Consider the following 17,770-nt stretch of genomic DNA (forward strand, 5'->3'; position numbering starts at 1 on the left):
AAATAAAATACATGAATGCTCTTCTGTAGTCACTAAAAAGAGTGTAGCAGGTTGAAAAATGGTCAGTATCGTTAGGTCCTCCCACCAGCAGGTGGAGTCTATTTTTCCACCCCTGGATCTGGGCTTGGCCATGAGATTTGCTTTGGCCAATGGGACACTAGCAAACATGACACATAAAAGGCCTGGGGAAAGGACTTATGCATTCCGCTTGCCCTCTCTTGCTGTAGGGAGCTCTTCTGCCAGCACCACCACCATGCCTACAAGCCTGGATTAGCCTCCTGGAGGCTGAGGGAGCAAGTGGAGAGAGGCCCCAGCTGAGGCTCCAGACACGGGAGTAAGGCCATCCAGCCCAGCCACAGGGAACTGCTCGGCCAGCTCACAGGATCATGAGAAGCAAAAAATGATTGTTGCGTTAAGTCACTAAGGAAGTTACAGGTGGTGTTTACTGATGTGGAAAAATGCATATGACATGCTATTTATTGTCCAAACCAGGACATTTTGCCAGTGAAAGGGGGATGAGATTAACAATTATGTCAGGACAAGACGTGTAACCCAGGATGGTCTTGGGCAGCCCCCTCATAGTGGGACAGTAAAGAGCAAAAGGTAGGTACAAGAGTGTGCGGGGCATAATCTCAAGTCTAAACATTGTACTAAACGCAATGTGGCATCCTAGATTGGGTCCTGGAACAGAAAAAGGACATTAGTGGAAAAACTGGTGAAATCCGAAAAAGTCTGGTGCTTACTTAATGGGAACTCATCAAAGTTAATTTCTTAGTGTTGACAAGTGTCCACAGGCAGTGTAAGATGACAACATTAGGGAAACTGGATTAGGAGTATACAGGAATTCTGTGTGCTACGTTTGTAACTTTTCTGTAAATCTAACATTACTCCAAAATGCAAATTTTATTTTTAAAAACTATTTTAAAATTACATACACATATACTTACTGGGTCCAGGAAAATCCATGGGAATTCTCCTGGGATTTTGGGAGATACCTCCCTCTTGGGGCCCTGGGAATCTTAATAAGACTCCCCACCCCTCTGCCATCACTGCCCACAAGCCTGCAGAGGGCCTGGCATGCGCCGAAACAAGGATCCTCGCCAGGCGTCTGGGCTCTGGGTCTACAGAGGAAGGCCTGGAGCTCTGGGCCGGGATGGGATGTGGGCGCTACGTGTGATCCCATATGAGGCAGTTCCATGGAACAGCTCCTCGGGCGTGATTAGAAGGCTCCCTAGCAGCCGCTGACAGGTCAAGGAAACATAGGTGGTGTCTACACAGTGTGCTTTGTGGGAGCTGCCCAGACCTCTTTGCACAAACACCACAAACCCAAACCTCCGCTCGACACTCACTGCAATTCTGTGATCAAGGCTTTGCAACTTTAAGTTGTGTGTTTAAGCATTGTGTTTGCAATGCTTCCAGACAGTGGGATTATGTCCTGACTTCACCTTTTTATATATTCCCACTGCTGGGTCCTATGTCCTATAAATGTGCTCTTGCCTCTGATTTCTTATAATTGCCCCCACCTTCCTCCAGGCCAGGTCACAGCACACACCCAGCTCCATGCTCTGCCTGCAGACACTGCCATTATACAGTGTGTCCCAGCTTTGGCCAGAAGCATCAATGAATGCATTTTTCTCCAGGTCTTTGGCCCTGTCTCTCCCCTCCACTCAGGCAGCAGGCAGCCCCACATTCACAGCCTGTATGAGGGATGTGGTGGGGCATAAAAGACATCGGCCTAAAAATCTTTCTGCATTTTGTCTGCAAAAGTCTAAGTTCTTAGAAGAGTCGAGAACACTGTTGAGGAGAAGGCATTTGTGGGAGTGGGCTGAGAGCCCTGAGGAGGAGGAGGGCGCTGGGGACCAGGACTGTCTCCTCACCCAATAGAAAGGGGCTGGGGGGAGGTGCAGACACAGCAGGATGGTGGGTGCCCGGCAGTGCCAGCCTGGCAGTACCACCAGCCTACTTCCTGGTGGCACCATGGGAGCAGCAGCAAGACCCACATCTCTGGACAGCAACGGTTGCCTGGCGTGTGAGGACTCGGGGGCTCAGAGCAGCCTCCTCAAGACTCCTGTGTCCAACAGTCTGGAAGCAGCAGCAGTTGCCCAGCTGCATGTGTGTGGACCAAACTCTGAGGACCAGACTCCCACCACCGGGCCTGGCTTTGGGTGGGATTCCGTAACTTTCCCTCAGTGGACAGGATCCCCAAGAAAGACTAAGTTTTGCCCAGCTTTATGAACAGGGACTAAGTGGAGTCAGAGAAAACAACAAAAGCACTTTTCCTTGTGTTGAGATTTTTATCCACGTTAATTTCACACTGCATGAAAATGTGGCTGCACATGGGGCAGGAGATGCCAATCCTGAGGGAGTCCTTCTGGCTCACGTTGTGGGGGTCCTAATAGTCATTTACGTCCCAGGAGAACTTGAGCTCTGTGGTGGGGAGACGGGAAGAACCTGCATCTCAGCGTCCAACGAGGGACCATCCCAGCGTCCAAGGGACCAAGGAGGTGCACGGGTCCCAACACATGAAATGTCTTTGCCTTGCAGGACCACACAGGCTCCATCCTGCTGCTAAGGGTGGATGCTACAGGCTCCCCAGACGGTGGGCTTCCAGGGTCTAGAACAGTCAGTATGCCCCCGCCAAAGAGCTTATCATGGGATCAGCTGGACCCAGGTGTGAGGGAAGCACCCACAGCCTCTGACAGGTCCCTGTCTGCTGGCAGCAGCCTCCTCATCAGCCTCCAAGCCTTCAGCTTCACTCATACCCCTCTACCCACCCTCCGAACTGCAGAGCTGATGGAGTCACTCTGCTCCCCACTGCCCTCAGGAAAAGTCTAGCCCCTGACCTGGCCCCTCCTTCCCCCGCTCCCCTCTGACCTCACCTCTGCCATTACCCGCTTCCAAGCTCTTTGGCAGAACCACACTAAACTTCTTTCTGCAGCAAATGTGTCACGTGCCCTGTTGCCACTGGGGCTGGGACACCCCAGAACATGGACCCAGGCAACCAGCCCAGGATCAGAGAACTGGGAGATGGCCGGGTCTGGAGGACACCTCAGAAGAAAGGTCAACGCTGAGGACTGTGCCTGCCTCCCCCATGGACCCTCGAAAGGTGCCCCTCCCCAGCGGCCCCTCCTTCTGTACCAGATGGTGCAGAGATGGTCCAGCCGCTTTTGCTGCAGGGCGCTTTGGTTCTTAAACATGGTCTCCAGCTCCATCTGCACAGCTGGAGGAGTCTGGATCCTTTCACTGGCCATGAACTCACTGGGCGTCCAGACACGTCGGCACCATGCAGAGGAGGGGAGGGGCAAGGTGGATGGGAGAGAAGGGATGAGACCCACGGTAAGAACGTTCAGAACCCTAGCACCCGGACACCACTCCCAGCCCCTTCCCCTCCATCCGGGCATCTGAGGAAAGGAGGGAAGAAAGAGAGGGAAGGAGAGCGGGGGAGAGAAGAATGGAGGGACCAGCAGGCACAGATCGGGTGTGGGTCCTGACTGCCGCCTCCAGCTCTGTGACCTTGGGCAAGTTGCCCCCGCTGAATCTCAGTTTCCTCTTCTGTAATGGAGCTAATGACAGTACCTTCCTCAAGGAGTACTTGTGAGGACCCAGCAAGATAATGTGAGCAAAGCCCTTAGCACCGTGCCTGGCTCCTGGGAAATGCCCAGGAAATGTCAGCACCTGCCATCACTGCCGATGATGATTACTGACATCTTAACAACCTCCCAAGCCCACGCCCAGGCTGAGACCAGGCACTTTCCATACAGCAACTTGTTGACCATCACTGAAACCCTATCACCAGTTCATCACGGCACCTGCAGAAAAAGGCTCTGTATGTTCAAGCCCTTGACCAAGGTCACAGGGAAAGTACAGGTGCAGCCAGACCTCAATACACTTTTCCTTCCTCCCCAGAGTCAGACTCTGGTGCTCTCCATCTAGAAATGCGGGCGTACAGATGGGCCTCCCACCCCCACGGCTACAGCACAGACAGACACTCTTTGGTGTCCTCAGACATCTTGGTCCCAAGAGTCCCTTTCTTAGCAAAAGAAAGCCTTCCTTACTGGCCAAAAGCTCCAGGACCCTTGTGTCAGCATTAACAAAAGTGCCATCTGGTGGAGGGGGCTTGGAGATGGGCCCTCTCTTCACCCTGCCTCCCAAGGGTAAAACCTGCTACCACAGGGTGGGAAGTGTCCTAAGCCTGAGGGATGGCCATTCTCCTTAGCCCAGTAATAGTAAAGAGTGGACAGTGGGCAGATAATCAGACTAACATTTTCAAACAGTTTGTACAGTGCTCAGAAAATGCTTATGAGAAAATGTGTACGAAGAAAATAAGATACAAATCTACATACGCAGTATGGGTCTAAAGAAGCCTGGGAGAAAATATACCAAAATATCAGCCGTGCTTCTCACTGTGGTGAGGAATTAATGGTGATTTTTAATTTCTTCCTTATACTTTTATCTATTTTGACTTTTAAAAAAGAGCACCTATTACTTTTACCACCAGAAAAAGCAAGAGCCTTTTAAAGTAACCACAAAGGGAGGGAGAATGTGCCCCCCTCGCCCGCCTATGCTGCCGCGCAGGGGGGCAGGGGGAGAGCCTCGGGTGGTGTGGGCAGCCACCCACCTGAAACCCTGCACCAGGTCCTCCTTCTTGAGAGCCTTCCAGGCATCCACCAGGCCCTGCCAGCGGCGGTGGCCATCGAGCTCCTGCTGCAGCGCGGCCTCCATCAGGTTGACAAACAGCTGGGCGAGGGCCCTCCGGTTGCCCAGCAGGGCGTGGTTTATGATCTGCAGTCACAGGTGGGCAGGCTCTAGATAGAGCGGGGGCTCTCCAAGGTCAGAACAAGGCTCAGTTGGACAGGGGGCTGGTGAGCTGCGGGCCGAGGGCCGAGCAGGGCCGTGGCGGCGTCTGAGGATTACTGTGGGGTCGTTGGGCACTCAAGGAAGCTACCTGGGGCTCAGCAGCTACGGACATGACAAGGGTCTTTCCTGAAGGCTTAACCATGAACCCTGACCACGTGAGTTTCAACCCAGCTCCAAGGCCACCTCAGATTGTTTGTTTAAAAAGGTGATTCTAAGTTCACTGGAGTTAAGCACTTCAGCAGGCTTTCAGTGTTTAACTGTTTTTTTAATAAATCTGTTCCAAAAGCAGAGTGCTCATGCTACCAGGGACCAGCCACATATGGTTGTGATGAGAACCAGTACCCAATTACCAAATGAGATCACAGCTAGGACATTCTTTGGCAGTCCTGCCAGCGGACCTCACCAGGGCACCTTTGGCATGGCAGTCGGGACGATTCTTCACTGTGTGACACTGTTCTGCCATTTAGCCTCTCCACCCCCTTAAATGAGAGCAGCCTCTCCCAAGTCCCCCAAGGACTGGGACAGCCAAAAATGCCCCACACATGTCCCCAAGCCCTCTATGCACTGCCCTGGGGCAAGGGTGAGAACCGCCAAGCTCAGCAGGCAGAAATTTCAGTAACAATTTTCACTGAAAGCCGAGGTTTGATGCCGGCTGTTCCCAGCTGGGGGGCATTGGCAAGTATCTCCTGAACCTCCAATTCCGTAGCCATAATGTAAAGATAATGCCATTTACAGCACAAGGAATTGGTGAAGTTAAATGAGATAGATGCACACAGAGCAAGTAGAAAGTGCCAGTTGTTATGCATACAATAAACACAGGAAAGTCAAATGTCGAAACTAAGTGGGACACTGTTAACTCTGACTCCCCTAATCGATCAAATGGCTCAAAGTTAGGAACTCCTGCTTGTCTCAAAATGAGAGCGGCCACTGCTGCGTCCTCTTATGTCATCCTCCCCCCAAGTACTTGTGTTTAAGCAACACTATCCTCATTTTATGGACACGGAATTCCAGGTGCTGGGGCTGAGTAATTTCAGGAACTTTCATGTCTGGGCAGTGGAGAGGGGGGCCTGTGCTCACTCTCTGTCTGTGCTTTGTCCAGGACCCCAAGGTACAGACCTGGGCTGGAGCCCATCTGTGATTCTGAACACTGTACTCCTTCTACCCTGCGTGCTGCCAGGAGGCCCATTAACCGGCAAGCCCAGCTTTCTGTACAGGACCTAGAAACCTATGCAAGAGAATGTACCTCTGAGTAGCCAAAAGAAGTGTCCTTCCATGAACAACCCTGATTTTCTTGTATTTTGTTTTATCCCAAAGGAAGCACTTGGAGGAGGCTGAGGGTGTGGACAGAGAAGCAGTGGGGACAGAGCCAGAGGAGCAGGCATGGTTCAGCAAAAGACAGACAGCAGGAGGAAAGACAAGAACCACTAGAAAAACTAGACATACAGGGCATGCTGAGGTCACTTATGAGTGCACACACCACCCTGAGACTGCAACAGTTGTGAGATCATGCCTCTGTCTTGTAGCACACATAGCATTGCACATGGTAGCTGAGACACGGCCCCGTAGGTGCTCATAAAATTAGCATTGGTCACACTGATGACACAGTATTAGGTTAACTGGCAGGGAACATGGCAGGGAAGCATAAAATGTACTAGAGAGATTTCTATTGAAAATACTTAACAGAGACTCTAGTTCTGAACTCAAGTAGCCAACCTGAGTTACTTGGAAATGTTGTATATGAGAAGCCCATCATTCCTGAGACCCAGGCTCTAGGGCATCCTGGGGTCCTGCTCCCGCGGGCTCATCCCCTGCACGTGAAAATCACTCACCATGGCTTCTTTATTGATCAGCCTGTACACGTCGGGCTGCATGAGGTAGGAAGTTTTCTCTATGATTTCCACATATTTCTTCAACACACTTTTTAGCTAGAAATGACAAGGCACCACAGTGAGTGACTCCCTTCTCCTGGAGAACTAAAAACAGGTGATGACTCACAAATCCCACAAGTGAAAATCACCAAGAGCACATCTGGAGGCCAACTCACTTTATCTGCCCGGGAGAACTCAAGAGAGTGCAGCGTCTTATCCAGCTCCTTGATCTCCTGCTTCTGGAGCAGGAACTTCTCGGCCACCTGATCCCGCAGCTCCAACAGGGTCTGTGCCAAGAAGTTTGGGTCAGGCTGGGAGAACAGGTGGCAGGGAAGAAAGGAGCAGGACACAGGTAGGGCGGGTCCCGCCACGAGGGGACCCCTACTTGGATGGTGTAGTCTTCAAGGTTGCTGTCATTTTCCACCTTTTCGAAGAGATTGTTGATGTCTTCGTCAGACTCAGCCAGGTTTTTTAAAAGACGGGCTCCTGGCTCCACGATGAGAGGTTCCATTTCCTAAAACAGGCCAGGAGGGCGAGGGCTATGGTATCAACACCCCTGGGACGGGAAGGACCCCCCCAACCCTATAGTAGGGAAGTGCCAGCTGCGGTCCTCTCTCAAAAACAGTAACTCTTACCTAGACCTGAAGAGTTCAGATTTACTAACTGTTCACAGCCAGAGCACAAGGGCAACACTATTCGGGACACACGCCATGTGTGAGGCCTTGTCCTCAGACTCACTTGGTCCTCATCATAGCCTGCAAAGTACGTGCTGACCTTATGCCTGGCCCATGGTTGGAGCTCAACAAATATTCATTAAAGAAGTGGCCAGTGAAATAATTCCAAGAGTACTTCAGATGAGGAAACTGAGGCTCAGTTCGGTTGTGTGACCAAAGCTGCTGAGCTCACGGTGACAGCAGAGCTCAAGTCCAGTTGGGATATATCAGGAAAGTGATAAGCTGGCAGGGAGAGCACCTTCTTGGTGCTCTGGGTCTGTGACCAGCTCCCGGAATCCAGGGAACTCAGGGAGAAAGTGGTGAGTGTGATCCGGGGCCCAGAGAGGACCCGAAAGGGCAAAATTCCAGGGATTAGTCTGGTTAGAGGTCTCTGGAGAGGAACAGTGAGCCAGTTGAGGGTAGTGCCTAAGGGTCAGGCCGTTTGGCCCCTTGTTAGTAGGACTGAGCAGGGAGATCAAAGACTGGGCTTTAGCATCAGATCCAGAGTCCAGTTCCCACTTGGCCCTTACGTGCCATATCAGGCAGGACTTTCTGGGCCTCCCCTGTAAACTGGAGGTTATAACAGTACCTGACATATAGAGTTCTGCTCATAATCAGAACTTGTAGCAAGCCATCCAAACATGGCTACTACGATTCTGTTTACACCTGGTGAGCCACTGAGGACCTGGGAGGTGGGGCGGGCGCTGTGCAGAGTCCACCCTCCCCTTGGAATGGCCCAGGAACAGAAGGCAAGCGAGAGGGAGAATTCTCACCATCCCAATCTGATCGATCTCCTCCTTAAAGCTGGCCAGAGCACTCTCATAGCTCCTCCTCTTGTAATCCTCTTGCCCTTGAAGGGTGATGGTGCTGAACCTCTCAGGAACTGGGGGAGAACAACGGAGGTGATGAGGTTGCCCTCAGAGCTCCAAGGTGAGGTCAGAGTACCCAGGAAACGACAGCAAGGCAGCAAGTGCCTGGGTTCAGGAGATGGCCCCCCAAAGCAGGCCGGCAGTGTCAGAGACTTAAGGAAAAAGAAGGTGATCCCTAAGTGCTGTAGGGAATTAAGTCTTACATATACAGTTAAATGCTCAAAAAAAGTTCCAAATGGTATGTATAGAATAGGAACATTTAGGGTTTTTTAAAAAAGTTTTATAGAAGAAAACACATACACAGATAAGAATTACCAACACTTATCAGCACTTACCATTCACGAGGTATTGTTCTAAATCAGTTACTCCTCAGGATGAAGCCAAGAGGCAGGTTCTATTACCGACCACTTAATAGGACACTCAGGCATGGGGGTCCAAGACCAAAGGCAGTCAGAGGCTCAGCAGGGGTTGGCATGTGGGCCCTCTGCTCTAGGGTCTGTGAGCCCACCCTGCGCTCTGCTGTCCTCTGAATACAGGTGGGACCCGGGGCACTATGTGGTTTCATGGGCGGTGGGCACTCTTGGGCGGAGAAAGGGGCTATTGTGGAGGTGGAGTTTTCACCTTCTGCTTTATCTCCTTCCTTTTTCTATAGTGAGCATATATTACTTTTTTAATTACAAAGAAAAAGAGCCTCCGTATCCGGATAAAGTCAAACCAGGGTAATGTGATACAGATTGAAAAACCCTCCTGTGAAATCACAGAAGAGCGAGCTACATCCTTTACCAAATGGTTTCATCAGGAAATGCTGACTGTGCAGGCAGCACCTCCCCCCACCCCCACCCCCCCAGCTCCCTGCGCTGGGGAGAAGGTTCAGGGGAAATGCTTCAGAGGCAAAGGCCCAGGGGAGAGGGGCGGGGTGGAGAGGTGGGCTCCAGGGAAGGCCCTCTATGATGCTGAACAGAGGAACAGCGGGACCTTCAGATGCTTCTATGTTAGCGCTTCCAGGAGCTCCCCACAGAGCGCTCTCTGGCCCAGGCCATGCCTGCCCTCACACCTGAACATCGGCTCACCGGGGGCGTCTGGGAGGCCCCGCACTTCTCTGGCAGCAGTGCTGTTCTCACTCTCTTGAGCTTTCTCCTTCTTGGCTATTTCCTTTTCCCTGAGGCACAAGCAGAGGAAAACAATAACCAACACCCCCTACCACACACCCCCCTCCCCACCCCGCACTGCTCCCCTCCAGGGTAGCTCTGGGTCTCCAGAGACACCCTGGGAATTGGTAATAGTCCGGGCCCACTGATGCCAAAATGCCCTGAGGATGTGCCCCCAACAAACACTGCCTGGGCATCTGCTGCCAGCAGACACCACAGTTCTCAGGTGAGAAGCTGGGGTCTGCCCTCAGGGATCTTGCTCCATTCTGGCCGCACAACAAGTGTGAGTGGTGGGCAGGAGCCATTTTCCACATGTGGAAACTGAGGGCCACAGGGGGCCTGGCCAACCTGGGAAAGCCAGACCGGGGCTAAGCATTCAGCACGCTCCTCATCTGCTTCTTCAACAACCCATCCTATGAGGCAGCCAGGGTGACCCTGTTGTCCAGGATGGGGGATGAGGGAGGGAAGTCACTGGACAAAGTGGCGCTGGGATTCCCAGATCCCTGCACGTGATGCCAAGGTCCATGGTTCATGGGGTCTGGGTGTGGGAGGAGAGAGCTGGGATCCCAGGACAAACTCTCTCAGCAGGGAGGACCAGGTGGGTGAGCACGACCTCAGCTTTGGAATAAAAATCCCTTAATGTGCTGCCCACAGGGCAAGCGCCACAGAAATGCAGCAGTTCTCAGTGACGCCTGCCATTCCTCGGGGCCCTGACATGTGCAGCACTTTCCAGACTTTCTCTTATGTAGTCCTCATGGCACACCTACCACCAAGGAAGACTGCAGGGCCTGGGTGGCAGCTGATGGGGCCCAGGCTGGCCCTCCAGAGGGGGGTCTCTCAGCCTTGTCAACCAAATGCCCCTGGACTAAGGTGGCCCCACTAGGGCCTGGGTGCCCCGACTATGGGAGCTGCTAACAGCTCTGGCTTCTTGGCCACTTGTCCCAGGAACTTGGGGGCTTGGTTTACACTAGTGGTGATCAACCCGTACCCCGAGTTTCTCTTCTATCCACCAGAGGTCCTGTCCTGTGTGAATGAATGCACAAGTTGACCGGTTTGGCTGGCCAAATTTTCAAGGAGGGGACAAGGCACCCCAGAGAGGTGCCGATGCTGAGTCAGTGATCCCAGTCGCTTTGAGGGTGGCAGGGCCTGGTGGGTTATAAGCACATCTCTCTTCTTGTGTCCTTGTCTGTCTGTGCCAGGAAGCCAGCACAACGCCAGCGCCCTCCATGAGAAGTGCCTTTCCCCAAACAGTGTCCTGTGGGTGCCAAGAGTGCCTGACTGATGTTATACCCAGTTATGCGGAGGATAGGTGGTTCTAGGGTAAACTCTGGGGAGGAGGAGACCCTCGGGAAGCACAGGGAGATGTCAGGAGTCCCTGAGTCTGGTAGAAAACAGGTCAGCTGAGAGGGGCCTGGGACCCCTGTAGGAGGCAGAGTCACAGCCAGGCTGCACAAGACTACCCTCCCAGGAGGTGGGAGGGAGCGTGGTCAGGTTCCAGCTGTGTGTGCCTCTGGATCCCTGCATGGGGCATCAGGGACAGGGCTGGAGAATGCTGACCTCCAGTCTGTGCCTGGGTGGCCAGTGGGTTTGCCCAGCTGTTCAGGGTGCTGAGTGTCAGAAGCCTCAGGTGACCTTTTCCTGGGAAAATTCAAAGGGCAGGGCAGAGACTTTTACCCGGTCAATCCCTGCTCCAATGGGGGTTAAAAGGAACACAAAGGCAGATACAGCAGGACTGACTTCCTGTCCCAGAGTCCCAGACTCGAGAAGGTTTATGGCTGGTGCAGAGCTTAACGAGCCTAAGGGAAGCCCAGTTCCTGCTACATTCTCCAAAGTGCCCCGTGAGGAAGCACTTTTCCTTTTCCTTTCTGTTCCTTTCTCCCTGCTTGAGGAGTCTAAGCTCAGGGAGCTGAAACGGCATATGCTCAGGAATTCAAGTTCAACTTCTGAACTCGGAGGTTCAGAAGGAACTCCTGATCTCCCTGTCCCAACCCCACTTGCTCCCATCTCAGGGAATGGCACCTCTGCTGTCCACCCAAGCACTCAGGCCAAAGACCTAGGACTCTCAAGAGCCCTCTCCTCCCACCCAATCTGTCACCTAGTCCCACGGGTTCTGCCTCCAAGATAAACCTGAAATGCCCTGTGTCCCTCTCACAGCCCCACAGAGCTTGCGTGGACTGTGGTGGCCTCCTCCCTGGCCTCCCTGCCTTTCCTTACAGCCCCCCATGTTCTACACACCGCACAACCTGAAGGCCTTAAAAATGCAAATCAGCTGTTCACTTCAGTACAGTCCAAAATACGGACTGTAGCCTGCAAATCTCTCCTGGCCTCATCTCCCAGCCCTCTCCGCAGGCCCGCTGACTTCTTCAGCCTTCTGAACAGATAAGCCGGTACTGTCTCAGAGCCCTGCTCCGTGTTTCCTTTCCTCATCCTCTCATCTCAGCTGAGGCCCCTCCTCAGACAGCTTTCCTGACTCCTGTCCCACCACCCTGTCCTCGGTGTCAGAGCCTTCCCCGCTTTGGGGAGACCTGCTTATTTATGTACTGTTGAAGCCTCAAGTTCCAGGAGGTTGGGATCCGCATACCCAGTGCCCCGGCGAGGGAGAGGGCGGAAGAGAGGGAGAAGCAAACAATCCTGCAAAGTAGGTGTTATTACCGCTCTCTCTCAGGGGAGGTACCTGGGACTTCATTCTTATCTGGTACTCATCTTGTGTGAGCTCTTTTTGAGTTTTTGAAAATTCTAACCACCCCTAGTGTGTGGGATGTGGCCTGGACAGCAGGACCTACCTGTAGAGAACAGGGTTCTCTGTGACCCAGTCATTGGGTAGGCTGTGCGCCCACTTCCGCTGCCGAGGAGACATCATCTCCCCTTCACGAATATCCATCTTCGTCATCAAGAGCTTCCTGCCATCCTTTGGGGCCATGGAACGCTCCATAGTTCGCTTCCTGGTGGATGCCAGGGAGTGGACCAGCTGTACCTAAATCCAGGAAGGTCCAGGTTAGGGGGATCAGAACTGCAGACTTCCCAGCACCCAGGCTGACTGCACTGTCTTGGTCAAGTGGGAGCCGGCCAGCAGGAAGGCACTTTGAGGGAGGCCTGCAACCCCACGGCACACTCCATGCAGGTGGGCTCTCCCCTCCCCATATCAGTCATTCAGCCATTTCTAGGAGGGCATCTTTTAAGAAATTTTAATGAGGACCAAGATGCTCATCCCCACATTTTTATAATCACAAGGAATTGGAAAAATGGAACTGTCCAACAATAGGAGATTGGTTGAGTAAACCCAGTATGACCCTTCAGGTGAATGTTAGGAATTTATTAAAAATGAGACTTACAAAGGATTTTTTATGACATGAGGAAATGCTCAGGATATGATATACCATAACGTATATCAATTAAGAGCATAAATTAAGGGAGTTCCCTGGTGGCCCAGTGGTTAGGATTCCAGGCTTTCACTGCCGTGGCCCAGGTTCAATCCCTGGTCAGGGAACTGAGATCCCACAAGGAGTGTGGAAGGGCAAAAAAAAAGTATAATTAAAATTATAACCAAAATTATACATTATAATCTCAAAACTTTAAATGCATGGAGAAATGACAAGGAGAAAATAACCCAAACGTTAAGAATCATTGCTTCTAGGGCGCAGGATCATGTGAGTAATTTGTTCCTTTTGTTTCTTTATGCTATTATAATTTCCAAGCCTTCCACAGAGAGCATTATTTAGGGCTCAAAGTAGGAATAAAAATCCCTTTTAAATAAGCAGTACACAACTTCAAAAGAAGGGTTTGAGTCTGTGTGTTTCTTTTAAGATATTGTTTCATCTGTGCAGTTTTTTATAGATGACAAGGCAATGCCAACAACCTATATGGCTGTCAAGAGGGCATTATTACCTTAATAAATTATGGGAAGTCCTAGGTCAAAAACTAAGCAGCCACTAAACATCGTGAAGTTCGTGAATGTGCAGTGACAAGGAAAGGTCTCTGGGATAATTTAACCAGGGAAAAAGTAGGTTTTAAGACACTGCTATAGAATCAAACCCAGTTTTTAAACAGAAAAATAAGAAATGCTTTCATGCTAGGTAAAAGCTCCAGGACACCCAATGGCTAATTCTGGCTATTTCTGAGTAATTTAAATTAAATTTAATTTAATTTTCTAATTTTCAGAAACAGACATTCTAATTTTGTATCCTTACATTTCAGGAGCCAATAAGAATTATTTTTAATCTAAGCAATTTCAAAGCCCTTATTTCATTAGATTCCAGGCAAAGAAGTCTCCAGAGGGAGGGAAGTTTCCAGGGGGCCGGAGGGAAGCGGGGGGCAGGAAAAGGGGGAACAGAAGGACAGGCTTACCTCAGCCTCGAAGATCTGCTGGTAGACATTCCCGCTGGGAATTTGGGTCACCTTCCCCAATGAGGACATCTTGGCCTCTGGCTGGACACCCCTGCAGGGAAGCTGTTGTCTGGGGTTTGGTCTCTATTAGACCCGGACGGATACTGACAAACCTCCCCCTACCCCTCCGAGGACAAGTCCTCCCCCGAGGACAAGGCTCCCCAGGCAGACAGGCTGGCCGGGTCCACGGGGGCTGAGACTCCTCTACCCTGGGAGAAAGCATCAGGGCCCCTCTCAGGCCTCAGGGTTCTTACTTTAAAAGAAGAAGAGGGGGAGGGGTGCGAAGAAGCAAAAGGGAAACAAACCTCAGGCAAGAACCTAACTGGAACTCACTGAGAAGGTCGGCTCTCCCAGCCACGCCAGGCGCAAATCCGAGGCTGACTTTGGGGACAAAGAATAACAGCTATTGCTTGCGCTTCACTCTCTCAAGCTCTTCCGGGAAAAGTCTACGTGCCCAAGGTATCAGCTGGGATTTCAACCCGGCCTTGAACCCCCAACTGGCGCAGAACACGGTTCGAGGACATCCCCCGCACCTCTCCCCCCCTAACAAAGGACACCTGGGTAGGAGAACGTGGAGGGAGGGAGCGGCCTGATTCTGGCCACGCTCATTAGGCACCTACTGTATGCTGAGAAGCCCAGCAGGCTCCTCTCACGCCTGCCCCACAAGCCCATCAAGGAGAAGGGGCAGTCTCAGGGTAGGCCCTCTAAGCCCCGCCAAGTGGAGGCAGGCCCTGCGCCCAGCGACCCGGCCGCGCCCGCACCTGCACCAGCAGAAAGCACCACTCAAGTCCAACCTCAACTGCAACTAGACACACTTGGTCTCCAAGGCAACGCAGAGGGGCGGGAGCTCCGTTGGCCCCGCCCTCACGCGCTTTCCCAGGAGGAGGCGGGTTGCCCTTAGCGACGGGGAACCCCCCTCGTGGAGTAGTGAAACTCCTGCCAGTTTCTCTGTGCAGGGGATACCTCAGGGCTGGCAGGAGCTTCCAGAGAAGCACATTGAATATTCCGAAAATTAGCAGGAGACAGGAGATGCATCTCTGAGCCATTGTGGTCAAGAAAAACCATCCTATCTTCTTTGTCTTGGTTAAAACCAATCTCTGCTGGGAAGTAGCATAGATAGTGCATGGCTATAAATAAGAAGTGGAAAGCATCTCTAAAAGAGACCATCTCTTTCTCAGACTAAAAGAGGTTGAAGGGCTCAGAATCCAGGCCTCAGGCTTGAATGGAATTACAATTAAAAGGCTAATTTATGTGACTCTTTGAGTTCCATTCACCCAACTCACCACTGCTGCATAACCGTCCTAAAATACAGCTCTGAGGTACCCACTCTCCTGCTCACCAGCTCTGCAGCCCCTACCAAACCCAGCCCACAGTCCCTAGATGACCTCAGAGGCCCCCCGCATCTGGTTCCCGCCCTGACTCTCCCTGCTTCGGCAAACTCCTCACTCTTCCTACGTCTGCCACTGCCCCCTGCCCTTCCTCACCCTGCTCCTCTGCCGGGATCCTTCTGTTTCCACACACCCCAAACCCACCCATACTTCCAGCCACTGCCAGTGACAAGATCCCCCCCACTCACTCTGACCCTCATCTCCCTTTCCTCACCCCGTCACCTCTCCTTTCCCTGAACGGGCTTGTACGTTGGTCGCTGTCAAATGCAGGAGTTCAGGGCATCCTACTGGAAGGGGTTTTCTGAGGGGCAGGTGTGCCCTCCTAACTTTCGTCCAGCTTCCACTGCCCTCAGCAGTGTCCTGCACATAATACAGACACACTGAGTGCTCCCTGGTAAATGCACGAATGCCCGGAGTGTCCTGGTCTGACTCTCCCAGAGTTGGCTCTTTCCCACACACGCACCCAGAGTCCTGCACGGCCAGGGCTGAAGATACTTGTGGCTGACACTGAACTTGGTGAGGGTTTCCCATAGGTGTGGGGTTCCTGACTCCTCAGAGAATCCCTCCCCTCAGCAGGGATCCCTGTCCCAATTGCTCATAAATGCTCCCTATGACAGCTTCCTTGAATAAGTGATCATTCTGTCCATACTAGTTTCAGAAATTAAGAAACAGTGAGTAGAAACCCTTTTATTCCCCTTCTGTAGTCCCAGGTTTTATTAACAAGGTGAAATATTGTAACAAGTGATTGGACTAATTTTAGCTGGAAAAAGAGAAAGTATATTTAAGTGAGGTTAAGGGTGAAAAACACAATAAAAAATAGGAAGTGTCCAGGAATTATTTGCAGTTAGCGAGATCTCTGTCTTGTCTAAGAGGCCCTGTTGGCTTGGCCCTTCTACATCAGAAACTGTGTTTTCCCTGCTCAGATAGATGCTTTCTGGGTTCCAAGTAAGCAACACACATTGTTTAAAATAGAAAAAAAAATTGAATGGAGAAATTAAAAATAACCCATAATATCACCACTGAGAATTTACCTTCCTTAATTCCCAAGTTTCTGTGCTTTTGTATTTGAGTTTGGATCAAACATGGAAATTTGTGTTTGGCTTTTGGATGGCATTTGTATTACCCTCCTAACTCTACAATGTTCTAACTGGAAAGAATAACCAGCTAGAGGTTATCTGGTGAGTCCACCTCCCGTGTTAGAGATGGGCAAGGAGGTGAGAGACAGGGAATGGAAGGAGTGAAGCCAAGCCTTTGGACTCTTTTTCCTGCACCTCAACGTTGTATCTTCCCCCTCAGTCTTCACTTTGAAAATGTCTCTTGACTTGAACTTCATGCTTTTCCTTCCTCTTCCACAGTCCATCGTCCATCTTCTCCATAGTCCATAGAAAGAAAACCAACAAGGACCACCTCAAGAGCTAATATTTATTGAGAGGGTTTAATACTCTCAATAGCTATGAGAGGGGTACTGTAATTAGATGAAGAAACTGAGGCTCAGAGAGTTGGTAACTTGGCCAAGATCTCCAAGATAGGAAGTGATTAAATCCAGGATGTGAATCTTGACCATGTAATTCCAGAGTTTTGAACCAAACACTACGTCATCTGACCTTGGGACTAACCAGAAAAAAAGTTCTGGATCCAACTGATAGGATTTGTGTGTTGAACTATAGCACACATACCGAAAAGTACGGAAATCATAAGTGTATAGCTTAATATATCATCCAGTGGGAATACACCTGGTAACCAGTACCCACAAGAAATAGAACATTACCAGCTCTCCAGGAGCCCCCTTTATGTACCCATCCCAAGTCACTGCCCTCTCCTCCCCAAGGGTAACAAATATTCTAACTCATGAATTAGTTTTGCTTGTTTTTGAACTTAAATGGAATAATACAGAATGTACCCTTTTATGTTGGACTTCTTTCATTATGTTTGTAAGTTTCAAAAATATTTTTGAATGTGGCTGTAGTTCATTTTTATTTCTGATATCCCATTACCAAAAATATAACCCATCGTATTTATCCTTTCTATTATTGACGCACATTTGGGCGGTTTCCAGTTTAGAGAATTACCAAATAATGCTGCTCTGAACATTCTTTTGCATGGTGAACATATGTAGGCATTTCTATTTCTAGTCTATTCATATTTTCATATACTTAAGGCTATTCACATTTCTTTTTCCGTGAACTGTGGGTTCATGTCTTTTGCCAATTTTTCTACTGTGTGTCTGTTCTTTTTCTTATCAATTTCTAGGAACTCTTTGTATATTGGGCATGTGAGCCCCTTTGTAATATGAATTACAAATATTCACAGTTTATCATTTCTTCCTTTTTATTATGACGGTTTGGATTGGGTTTTCTTTGGTGTTTTTATTTGTTTGTTTGTTTTGCTATGTATTGTTAAGATGTTACTTCTCCCCAAATTGATCCATAGATTTATACAATCACAATAAAGTATCTCAGCAGATGTCTGGTGGACACTGACTATTTGATTTCAAAATTTCCATAGAAGTACAAATGGCCAAGAATAGTCAAGACAATTCAAAGA

The 17,770-nt window shown here is 50.5% G+C and overlaps 1 protein-coding gene across 2 annotated transcripts in view; it reads right to left on the reverse strand.

The window, feature by feature from the left end:
• CCDC180 (coiled-coil domain containing 180) overlaps nt 1-13,883 on the reverse strand; it is a gene marked incomplete at its 5' end in the record, with an annotated part of 55,288 nt that extends 41,405 nt beyond the window's left edge. Inside the window, 9 exons of one of the 2 annotated variants that reach the window (XM_082656458.1) lie at nt 3,139-3,258; nt 4,619-4,782; nt 6,687-6,782; nt 6,902-7,012; nt 7,111-7,239; nt 8,212-8,321; nt 9,378-9,466; nt 12,239-12,429; nt 13,800-13,883. In XM_082656458.1, coding sequence (XP_082512584.1) covers nt 3,139-3,258; nt 4,619-4,782; nt 6,687-6,782; nt 6,902-7,012; nt 7,111-7,239; nt 8,212-8,321; nt 9,378-9,466; nt 12,239-12,429; nt 13,800-13,868 — 1,079 coding nt within the window. The remainder of the gene's footprint in view (nt 1-3,138; nt 3,259-4,618; nt 4,783-6,686; nt 6,783-6,901; nt 7,013-7,110; nt 7,240-8,211; nt 8,322-9,377; nt 9,467-12,238; nt 12,430-13,799) is intronic. The other variant, XM_082656459.1, reaches the window with a different exon arrangement.
• Between the last annotated feature and the right edge of the window lie 3,887 nt (nt 13,884-17,770).

Source organism: Grampus griseus, assembly GCF_964374135.1.
Source record: "Grampus griseus genome assembly, chromosome: 6".
Taxonomy (NCBI): domain Eukaryota; kingdom Metazoa; phylum Chordata; class Mammalia; order Artiodactyla; family Delphinidae; genus Grampus; species Grampus griseus.